Source organism: Heloderma suspectum, chromosome 2 (genome assembly GCF_057233095.1).
Source record: "Heloderma suspectum isolate Gila_16-S chromosome 2, 16-S_ref, whole genome shotgun sequence".
NCBI lineage: Eukaryota > Metazoa > Chordata > Lepidosauria > Squamata > Helodermatidae > Heloderma > Heloderma suspectum.
In genome coordinates this window covers 103,096,771-103,109,098 of record NC_139459.1, presented here as the reverse complement: position 1 = coordinate 103,109,098, position 12,328 = coordinate 103,096,771, and the positions used below count along the sequence as shown (strand labels likewise).

Below are 12,328 nucleotides of genomic sequence, written 5' to 3'. Positions count from 1 at the left end.
TTGGAGCATGCAACTCCTCTTTTATACCAACTTCATTGGCTGTTGGTCTGTTTCTAAGTGCAAGTCAAAGTGCTGGTCAGGATCTTTAAAGTCCTACATAGCTTAGGACCAGGATACCTAGAAGATCACCTCCTCCCATACAAGCCTGTCCATGCAGGTCCAGGTGAGGCCCTTTCTGTGCATCCCACCCCCACCTAAAATTGGTAGGGAGTGTGAGAAAGGGTTTCCTCTGCAGTGTCCAGGATACAGAACTCCTTGCCCTAGGAGATCATCGTTTTATTGGTCGTACCAGTAGCTCAATTTCTGCTCCCTCCTGATACCACTGACCGGTTACTACTTTTGTGTGTGTATGTTTTAAATGGTTTTATCTTTTGTGTGCGTGATTTTTTAAATGAATGATGTTAGCTACCTTTATTTGGAGTTGAAAGGCAAGATAAAAGCCTTGTAACGAGCAAAACAAACACACAATTCAGCACTACAGGCCACCACAGGGGGTCAAGAGTGGACAAGTGCCCACCCAGGAAATGGCCTTCTCCAGCCTTCCTCTTCCCCCAGCAGACCTCTGGCACAGACTCATTCCCAGCTTGTCTTGGCAGATGTCTGGAACTCAGGATTAAGGCAGAATGAACACAGAATGGCTTCTAAGGATGTGGTTCAATAAGCAAGTGTTCACTAATTAAATGCAATTAATATAAGCAAGGGGGAGGGAGCTTGTGAACACAAGGCCTTCTTCTGTACCCACTCTGCCTCCAGGATTGTTCCCATGGTATCATCTGACTTAGCCCATAGTTATGACTTGCTTTGTCAACACAGTTCAGAATTGGAGGGCAGGGAGAAGCATCAGGAATTACCTACCCTGTTTTGGAATGCCTGATCCGACTTTAATCCAACTCTTCAGGAGTTCAGGCTCATTCCAGAATGGGCTTACCCTGTTGCTAGCTCCCGCCATGGCCATCCCCCTTCTTTTCCACACAACTTGCTGTAGCAATATCAACAGGAAACTCTCATAACAAGCATGCATGGCAGTGACCCAGGTGTCACAGATCTTGGGAAATGTAGTTCCCAGGGCTTCTAGTGTCCTAAAAACTACATTTCCCAAGACCCTTTCCATTTACATTTGGGGGGGAGGGGAGAAAGTGGCTGAGGGGACTCAGGAGGCTTATGGAAGATTCCTGGGCTCTGGTGCATTCCTCATAATGTGACCAGGAATACAACAGGCCCTGAACTTTCAGGTGGGGTCGGGAAAAATGATTTAAAATACTTAGTAATTAAACAATCCCAAAATCGAGCTCAGAGGGATGGAGGTGTTGTCGGACTTCTTCAGGATTGCAGCCTTTGTGATTAACTCTTTACCAGTTCTTTATTTCTCAACCCCAACCCCCTCTAAAAAGGTGCACTAGAAAATTCCTTCTCTTAGAAACTACAATATTCAATAATGACACAGTGTAACATCGTGTTTAAAAAAAGTATATCAAACAGAACAAACTTCTCGCTATTCATAAAGCAAAAATTTAAGTCAGAGGGCAACATCTCTCCGCTCTATCAGCACACATGCATACAGACACATACACACCATAAATAGGCAGTTAACTTAGCAGAACAATGTTAATGAAAAGGTAGGTCTAAAACAGTGCTAATATATGACTGGTAAGGCCTCCGTAAAACCAAAATTACACCTCAAGGTTCTGAGGTGAGTAACAGAATTCATGACTTATAAAGAAGACACCATATGCCTTGGTTATTAACCGTAGTTTAGAAGACATTCCTCCCTCTTGTCTCCTTCTGTCTGATGAGAAATCTTGCTGCCTAATAGCCAGTGTGGCACTCTCCAAACATCTGAAGGATAACAGCGCTGCTAAGAAATATTTCTGCTTTTCAACTATTGCTTTTACAGTTTGTCTGACTATATTTCTGCCCCATGCTGTTGTAACAAACAGATCTTACCCACCAACTTGTTTATTTTAAGGCAAAAAAGGGGACAGGGTGAATTTAAAAAAATAAATATGCCCCCAGAAGAGGAAAAACCACTTTCCTGCCATTGCCTGTTCATCTGCCCCTTTTAAGTGAGCAGGCAGCAACAGGAGCAAGGAGAAGGAGCAGCAGCCCCCGCCACCTCTGCTAACCTTGCCCTCTCCTTCCGGGTAGTGGGGCAGGCTGGGCCCAGAGGGACAGGGCACACCAGTGGGCAGCTGCAACTGCAATGAGGAGGAGGTGGGGCTACGGCCCCTGAGGGCATCCTGCTCAGTCCCAAACCCGGAGTCAACACTGTGCAGGAGCCAGGGAAGGAATACTGAAGGAAGCGGGGTTGGAAGAAGAAGTGGTCTACAGAAGGGTGGGGGGAGAAGAACATTCCAAAATGAGGTGTTCAGGAGACAGAATGGGCAGAAAGGAGAGGAGCATATGAGATGAAGAGGTAAAAAGCCACATACTGCTTTGAAATAACCAGTCAATTTGTTTGGCTACAGGCCTGGAGTGTGTATGTGTGCGCTTATTTTCCTTCCCCAATCATGCAAACTCGGTTACTTGCATTCAATGCTTGCATTGTGCAACTACAGAACTCACACTAATGCAACTAGGACCCTCTTCGGATGTAACAGTGGCATCCAATGGCAATGTATGGAATTTGGGGTTGTTCATGGGTTAAACAACCCCAAGTTAACCCAAGAACAAGCCATAGGTTAAATTGGGGTTTTTAACATCATAAACAATCCCAAGTTCCCAGGTTCTGATGTCACAGTAACAACCCTTGAATGTGGCATTCGAGGGTTGTTACTGGAAACAAGCAGCAGCTTAGGTGCAGCCTGCATCCCCACAATTCATGGGTTAATTAACCAACGAATTGCCACCGGATGCTGCTGTTATATCCGACAACAAGGCCAACGTCTATACTAAGTAGAAAGTATTTAAACTTCATTCTGGCATCCAGCAAGGGAGCACGAGAGAAAGGGGGAGGGAGGACAGGTGTATTTTGATCACTGCCATTTTGGTAAGATTTGCACATGTCTCCACTGCCCACACCCACCCACCTGAACTGGAACACACTGTGATGTGGCAGTTTTTAGGGAGCAAAGCAAACAGAGCTTGGGATGAAGACATTTTCTGCCTCCGGACTGAAAAATGTACTGAATGTGTTTGAAATGATCAATGTGTTAGGAAAAACGGGGGACTATTAGCAGGCCCATCAAAAAAGTGTGCCATGTGTTTTTATTCACACCCTTCATAATTGTACCTGTGCTTTTCATGCCAGCAGGTTCCCCTGCTATGGAAAAACACTTCGTCAGAGCTTGGAAAACATGGCTTGAGCTCAGTAAATTACATCTCCCTGCTTGTCCATTGCTGATTGATGAGCTAACTTAGGGAACAATATCAGTATGTGGAATATCGTCTGGATGAGGAGTCAATAATGATTGAAAATGCAGCATTTTCTGCAGTTTGAATACACTCCCCTCCCCAAAACCCCTTAGAATTATGAACACATCTGGGGATACATTTTTGTAAAGCCCTCCCCCCCCCCCTCTAGTTTTAAAAACACCAAACTAGAGAAGGAATTTAAAATGTTAGTGACGAAGGGAAAGAAAGAAACATTATCGGGCTGGATCCAACAGCAGTATGAGCAGAAGTCCACTGGCACAATGGAGCTTCCCCTTGCTCTGCTCCCCCCACACATCCCCTAAATTTGTTCCGGAAGGTCCTCCAACGTTCTGGAGATTTCGGGGGGGGTACACGGGGCAGCTGCAGAGGGAGGGGAAATCCATTCCACTAGTGGTTTCCTTTCCAACAGCGGATGGACCAGCGCCAGAGCCAACCCATGGAGTCTTTTGCAGGCTCTGAAACCAATTGGTTGGACCACTAAAGAAACAGAAAGGCCTTCAGGTGGAAAAGCAGCCTATAAATACAAATCTAAACAAAAACAAACACACAATCGTTGCTAGCCATTAGCGGTTGGGGTGAGAATAAGGCTGAAGAAAAAACAGAAGGCAAGTGACAATTTCTGGAGTAATTTTCAAAGCTTTAATAAAACCTTTGACTATTTTACTCAGCTCCAATGCTACATGTTTCCGTCTAGTCCTGCCACAAACGTTTAAATGGAAACCCCCCACTCGCTCTCCCCGTTAGGTCTGGATGATGATACACTTACCATTTGCTTTTGTTTCAGGGTAAGAGGGGCTCTCCTCAAAAGTGAAAATTTGGGGGACGCAGGTAGGGGCTCCAACACTCTGTCCCAAGTAGGAGGTGGAGGGATAGTAAGAATGCATCCTGTACTGGGAACTCATGCCATGGCGATTCTCTGGGCTTTTCACCTGTTTGGAGAAACAGCAGGAAGAAGCAACATTTTACACACAACTGAGACAGGTAAACAAAAATGGATTTACATTTATTGAAAGGGTAGGTATTTCCCACACCCCAACACTTAGTCTTTAGCTTATATCACTAATTCTCCACCACACTTCATAACTATAACTGTCAGCCTGAGAATCCCTTGAGCTGGAAATACTCAGTTTGTTCCCGAACAGGCAGAATCAGGGCCAAACTAAACATTTGTCTAATTACACAGTGGAGTGACGTGTGATAGTTTTACCTTTGTGTAAGCACATGTGGCCCTAATTCAGACTGGGCCCACAGCGTTCTGGAGGGAGGGGTTTAAACCTTTCCCTCGACCCATTTTTGTCCCAAAATTCCACACACACACACCCAGCCCCACAAGGGGCTTTAAAAAAAGAAAGAAAAAAAGCCACCATTGACATTCCTCAGTGGGTGTGCAATTTGGGGGCTAAAAATGGTGGGAGTGGGTGGTATTTTTAATCCTCCTCCTACAGTTACATGGTCCCAATCCGAATCAGGGCTATGCACGCTTACACAAAGCTAAAATAGAACTATCGCACATAGCTCCACTATGTGTGATTAGACAAGTGTTTAGTATGGTCCCCAGCATTAACGTTCTAATCTACTGAAAGGCCTTTCAAGCTAGAAATAGATGCTCATTTGGGGGGAGGAGTTGAAGGTGGTTTGACAGAAGCTCCTCTGCTTATGGGGTTTACATCCTCCACAAAGATTCTGCAGGTTATGGTAGTGTGTAAAAAACCTGGGCATCTGTTTGACCAGATAATGATTGGGAGACAAAAGAAAGGAGTGTGTACACAAAGCTGTCCTCGAGCCACTTTCAGTCCTCTTAAAAAATCACCCCATCTCCAGCTTCAAAGTCATACAGAAATCACACAAGGAAGGCTGTATCCTCAACCAAAAGGAAGCCAGACCAGCATTATAATGAACTTGTCTGATTCTTTTGCACTCTCCACACACCAGATAACAAATCAGAGCCTTATTGCAGGATTCTCAAGCATGCAAATTAGTTATACTGGGATCAAAGAACCTTCTGCTGATGAGATAAGGCACTTACAAATGTGCTCATACACCAAAAAGTACAGAAATGGCAAGTTAAGGCACATGCCTTAACTTCCGCACCACATTATCGTAAGCCCTTTCTAGACTTCCTCGTATTCTGGTCACTTTCACCTTAGCCTCCATGCATCCACACTTTTCCTTAGTCTTCCAACCCCAATCCCCTTTTGCCTACCAAGGGCAAGTATGGGTGTATAGAAGCTAAGATGTAAGTGAGCACAATGTGCGAGACTGTAGAATATGTCATGGATGTTGTTGTTGTTCAGTCATTAAATCATGTCCGACTCTTCGTGACCCCACAAACCATAGCACGCCAGGCCTTCCTGTCCTCTGCTCTTTCCCGGAGTGTGCTCAAATTCATATTCATTGCATCAGTGATGCTATCTAGCCATCTCATCCTCTGCTCTCCCCTTCTCCTTTTGCCTTCAATCTTTCCCAGCATCAGGGTCTTTTCCAGGGAGTTTTCTCTTCACATTAGGTGGCCAAAATATTTCAGCTTCAGTATCTGTCCTTCCAATGAGCACTCAGGGTTGATTTCCTTTAGGATGGACTGATTTGACCTCCTTGCAGTCCAGGGGACTCCTAAGAGTCTTCTCCAGCACCACAGTTGGAATGCATCAATTCTTCGGCGCTCAGCCTTCCTTATAGTCCAGCTCTCACAGCCATACGTTACTACTGGGAAAACCATAGCTTTGATTATACGAATCTTTGTCAGCAAGGTGATGTCTCTGCTTCTTACTATGCTGTCTAGGTTTGCCATAGCTTTCCTCCCAAGGAGCAAGCATCTTTTAATTTCATGGCTACAGTCACCGCCTGCGGTGATCTTGGAGCCCAAGAAAATAAAATCTGTCACTGCTTCCATTTCTTCCCCTTCTATCTGCCAGGAAGTGATGGGGCCAGATGCCATGATCTTCGTTTTTTTAATGTTGAGTTTCAAACCAGCTTTTGCACTCTCCACTTTCACCCTCAACAAGAGGCTCTCTATATCCTCTTCGCTTTCTGCCATTAGGGTGGTATCGTCTGCGTATCTGAGGTTGTTAATTCTCCCGGCAATCTTAATTCCGTCCTGTGATTCATCCAACCCGGCGTTTCTCATGATGTACTCTGCATATAAGTTAAATAAGCAGGGCGACAGTATACAGCCTTGTCGTACTCCTTTCCCCATTTTGAACCAATCGGTTGTTCCATGTCCTTACTGTTGCTTGCTGTCCCTTGTACAGGTTTCTCAGGAGACAGGTAAGGTAGTCTGGTAGTCCCATCTCTTTAAGAAATTGCCACAGTTTGTTGTGATCCACACAATCAAAGGCTTTAGTGTAGTCAGTGAAGCAGAAATAGACGTTTTTCTGGAATTCTCTTGCTTTCTCCATGATCCAGCGAATGTTGGTGATTTGATCTCTAGTTCCTCTGCCTCTTTGAAACCCAGCTTGTACTTCCAGTAGTTCTCGGTTCACATGCTGCTGAAGCCTAGCTTGTAGGATTTTGAGCATAACTTTTCTGGCATGTGAAATGAGCACAATTGTACGGTAGTTTGAACACTCTTTGGCATTGCCCTTCTTTGGAATTGGAATGTAAACTGACCTTTTCCAGTCTTGTGGCCACTGCTGAGTGTTCCAAATGTGTTGGCATATTGAGTGCAGCACTTTAACAGCATCATCTTCTAGGATTTTAAATAGCTCAGCTGGAATACTGTCATCTCCGCTAGCTTTGTTCTTAGTAATGCTTCCTAAGGCCCACTTGACTTCACTCTCCAGGATGTCCGGCTCAAGTTCAGCGACAGCACTATCATGGCTATCAGGGACGTTAAGATCTTTCCTGTATAGTTCTTCTGTGTATTCTTTCCACCTCTTCTTAATCTCATCTGCTTCTGTTAGGTCCCTGCCTTCTTTGTCCTTTATCATGCCCGTCTTTGTACAAAATGTTCCCTTGAGATCTCCGATTTTCTTGAAAAGATCTCTAGTCTTCCTCGATTTCTTTGCATTTTTCATTTAAGAAGGCCTTCTTGTCTCTCCTTGCTATTCTCTGGAACTCTGCATTCAGTTGAGTTTCTGCCTTGCTTTTCGCTTCCCTTCTTTCCTCAGCTACTTGTAAAGCCTCATCAGACAGCCACTTTGCTTTCTTGCATTTCTTTTTCTCATGGATAGATAAGTCTATTTCTGGTCCATGTCACTTTTCCATGTGTTCATTCACAAGCCTGCACCATCTCATTTTCTGATAATTTATTTTTAAAGATGCACTTAAATTATATTCATTTCCCACTAAAATATACATCTTTATATACATTCTCCCTCCCCATATGCATTTTTGTATGTATTTTTGTGTGAAGAACTGCATCGCAAGGTTCAAAGGAGCACACAATCTGAAAAGTTACTTATGTGTTTATTGCGTTCGTGGTGCAGAAGTTATGGAGATACCTTAACTTACCATTTCCATGCATTTGGGGGCATGACTGTATTTGTAAGTTCCTTAATTTTTTTTAAAGGGTTTTGATTCAAGAATTTCACTCTTTTTTGAAAAGTAAATTCAGTTACATGAGTCTTCTCATGGAGGGCTATGTGCACAAAATGTTGCAATATGGTTTGTCCTTCCTTATTTTGCCCATTTAAAATCAGTTATTTAACACTTCATATTTTTATGAATACAGATCTTCACCAAACCAAGAAGAACAAGACCCCTTCAATTTTATCGATGTCATGAGAGCATTTAAACCCAAAAAATGAAAAGAAGGATGGTATGTTATGGGTGTACAAAAAACGGTTACAAAACAGGAGAAATTTGTATTTCAAGGTGAATTCTTTACATTGCAGTAAATTGTTAAGGTATTTTTAAACTGATTTTTTAAAAGCCAGCAAAACATGTGAGCCTTACCATATATATTTGCTGTGCCAAATTTCATATGGAGACAAATCATTTTGATTTTATAATGATTAGAATATACAGGTTTTATAACTGTTTCTGTAACAGAAACTAGCCTTGCTGGTGGATTTGTACTCCTCCTATATACTATGAACTCATTTGGATACTTTGGCCTTGTCTTGTTTTCCTCCCCTGTTATAAATGCTATAGGCCAGAAACGCCATCTAGAACTTAGCAATATGTAGCAAGCCTATGATATTTCCATCAGTTTCCTCCAGATTCTCAGAAAAGCAAAGCCCAAGGGGAACTCACAGAGTTATTTGGGATGCTTGCAATTTACGGAACTTTGAATCCTAACACGGCAAGTTCATTCTCCATCCACATATGTATACAGTGTTCACTATTGTTATACACTGTTCTCTGTTGTGATGCTGACACATTTTAGGACAACGTTTTGCACAGGCTGCTTTTTTAGAAGCCCTATTCATGCCATGATCCTTTTTTTGGCTTTTGTTTTTCCATGCATCTGATAAAAATAATCATGGGACAAGGACAATATAATTTTAGCAGCTATAAAATGGCACCACAACCCACTGGTGCTGAAAGGATATCTAGTTTGTTTTCCTTCTCCAGAGGATGTGGGCAATGACCTGTTTCCTTTCAAGCCTTCTTGTGTTCCCCCTTCTCCTCCTCCTCCTCCCTATTCCGTCAAAAAACCAACCCACCTAAAATCCCAGGATCCAATGAATTATTACAACTATTATTAGTAGTATGTGGTTGCTGGGCTAGCAAGAGACATGTTTTATAATCTTATTACCCGCACCAAGTCTGTGAACCACGGTACGACCAACAGATGGAGGCTAGGCTCTGCAAACAATATGCGTTGGATTAACCACTGAAGAAAATCTAGAAAGCTTTAGGCTTTGTTTTATTAAACTGTTTAGAATATATAACACAGTAAATCTGAGCCACAAGGTTTCCTTTTTATAGAGCTTAGCTACCCCGTTTTATAGTAACACTAAAGAACCAGCCAAACATAAAAATGCTTGACCTTAGCGCTGTATTATAGAGGGGACCTAGAAGATCATTTACCCAACGATGATGCTGAGAGTTGTGCATTAAGTCTTTTAGCTCAAAAGATGTTGAAAATTCTTGCCTCAATGTACCGTAGGTGTGTCAAAAATACACAATTAATTCTGCGTATGAGGGAAGGAGGGAAAAAAAGATTCCATAGGGAACAAATAGCAGCTTAGTCCTCATGGGTTTCATAATGAAAACCTGTGAACTGAGGTAAATCTTCCAGGCTCCAGGCAGAAAAACAAATGTATTCCAAGCAGCTATAGCAAAGTTAAGTTTGCCACTGTTAAGTTTGGTCCTGTTCCAGGGCCACAATGGACATGAGCCTTCTGCACTCTGGTCAGCATCAAAATACATGTGCATGCACAACACATACTAAGGGTGCATTGGACCTGTCAACACACTGTTTCAGGCTGGTCTCTTAACGGAAATGTATCCCTGTTCAGAATACATGTTCCTCTCACTGGAGTGGAGGGAACGGCTAATCTCCACATTCATTCTGCAATGGTAGGGCAGGTTGTAAGGCTGCTGTGGCTCCTTTGTTTGCATCCAGAAAAATCCTCTGAATTTCAACTCCCTGGTACATTGAGTTCACAGGATTATCATGGGTTTAACACAGTGAATGGGTGGCAGCATTCCCACACCACAATAAGTACCTCCTCTTATAGGCTAACCACAAGGATCATCTAGAACCACAAAAGGAATTGACTGTTCTACATAATGTTGTATTGTATGTGCAATTTATATTTAAAAAGAGTAAAAAAAAACCCAACGAATCTCCAGGTCACATGAAAAGCAAAGGCAGTCACCTTGGGCATAAGAAATTTCCAAGATCCATAGCACCGTAACACCTTCATTAGGCCAACTCAAAGGTCACAAAATACTGCACAAGCTTTCCATTCTCCGGAACTCTTCATCTGGTAAGATGGTCATCAAACCAACAACAAAAAAGGGAGGGGGAAGGAAAAATGGCTAATGCTCAAGCCGTGGAGTCTGCATTTGGTTACAGTCTTAAAGACAGAAGTGGGAGGAGGTTGCAGACATTCAAGTTAGGCTCTGCCAAGTACGTGGATGCAACTGGGACCCTCCTAAAGGCTGCTGGGAAGAATTCCCCATCTCCCAATTTTGCTTTGTTTACCATCTTACTGGATGAAAAGTTCTGGATAATTCAAAAGCTTGCACAGTATTTTGTGACATTTGAATTGGCCTAATAAAGTTACTACATTGATAGGGATTTTGGACATTTTTAAAAGGAAGTATAATTTTCAGTATTACCATGTTAAGTGTATCGTTAAGCATTACCACTTTAGAACTGTCTGGAGTAACTGAGTTCCAGTTCTAAAACCTGCTCAGTGACTTTTCCACCATGAAGAAAAATATGGTGACACCACCATGGTTTGCCTCTCTTGGATTCTAGGATGGAAAATACAAGCGCCATCTATATCTGTCCCACCTTGATAGACAAACTTAATTAACCTTTGCTATTCTGTTCCAACCTACTGTTTTAGACAAAAGCAGTGACCCACAAACAATATGTTACCATCAGAATCTCAACCACTGTGACATCAAGAGATATAGCCCTATCAGCAGTATCGGAAAATAAACAGCTTAGATTAGCTTCTCCAAGAAATATGGGTTATATTCATGTCACACTTGAGCTGTCAGAAACATTAGGTTACTTTTAGCATAAATCTGTATTGTGAAGGGTATCTTATAAATGCAGTGTATGATATACGCCCTGCATGGAAAACTAGAACTGTTTTAAGCTGCAGAGAGGATCCAACAATATGTTAATATGGACCCCCAATACGTAAAATTCCAACTGGCCTATTTTCTAGATTTGTCAGGACTAGATTTAAAAAACTCTGTGTGGGATTCAATCAGTAAATTGGTCTCTGACAACTGCCTATTATCATTACTTCATATAGATAAACAGTCAGGGCCAGAAATATTGGAACAAGGATAACTGTTTTGGCAGTTGGCCTCTGTACACCACCACACTGAAGTTGAAAGGAAACACACCCAGAAAGGAAACACACCCACTGTTGTCAAACCCCCTGAATTACAGCTGAAAGTCCTGACTTCGCTCCCATCTGGGTGTGTGTTTCCTTTCAACTTCAATGTGGTGGTGTACAGAGGCCAACTGCCAAAACAGTTATCCTTGTTCCAATATTTCTGGCCCTGACTGTACATAAATTTTTTGTGCTTGCTTATTCAGGACAACACTGTCTCCCCCCACTCTCTTATTCAGGATGCAATCCTATGCATGTTTAGACCGAAGAAAGTCCTGCAACTCGCAGCATTCCCCAGCTAGCGCTTTTTCGGTCTAAACATGCATAGGATTGCACCTTTAATTTGCTTTACATATATACACCTGGGCTCTTTCCTTGATCTTCATTCTTTTCATTTCCCTCCAGTCATATCTTGGACAAGTCCACCATTTCTATGAAAACTTCTATATACAAGCTAATAAAATATTCCAAATTTATCTTTGGAGATAAAACAAAAGTTGAACAGTGAGAACTGTAAGAAGCAAAGATAACTAGACACTAGCATCAACTATTTAGGAGCCAAATAAACTATGGAATGGAGGTGTTCCAACTCTGGATGAAGGCCAGTTCAGATCTTATGGCTTCCAACTGCTGAAAAATATTTTCATGTGACAACATTCCTCACAGACACTCTAACCTCTGATAATGGTTCACCATGTGGATTTCCACAAATCCTGTGAAGAGCCCCTGGACCCGCACCAGCAGCCACTAGAACTGTGTGGCACTGAAATGAAGATGCCCAATGTGGTCAGCTGTTTTCAGACATTACCACCCTCATGTGGATCACAGCCATCAAAAATATTTTTGGTGACTCCCACCTGAGGACTGTAATGAGGGTAAAGGTGATGAGGGTAACATTTTTCTTAGTTGAGGAGGCAACTACTTTCAGAGTTCATATTCTAAGGTGCTTAAATTACATCTGTGTTTTTTTAAATCCTTCACACACA

The 12,328-nt window shown here is 42.5% G+C and overlaps 1 protein-coding gene across 6 annotated transcripts in view; it reads right to left on the bottom strand.

Moving 5' to 3' along the window:
- DMRT1 (doublesex and mab-3 related transcription factor 1) overlaps positions 1-12,328 on the bottom strand; it is an 83,628-nt gene that overhangs the window by 26,602 nt on the left and 44,698 nt on the right. For all 6 annotated transcript variants that reach the window (XM_084834392.1, XM_084834390.1, XM_084834391.1 and 3 more), the window contains one exon: positions 4,139-4,301. In XM_084834392.1, coding sequence (XP_084690518.1) covers positions 4,139-4,301 — 163 coding nt within the window. The remainder of the gene's footprint in view (positions 1-4,138; positions 4,302-12,328) is intronic.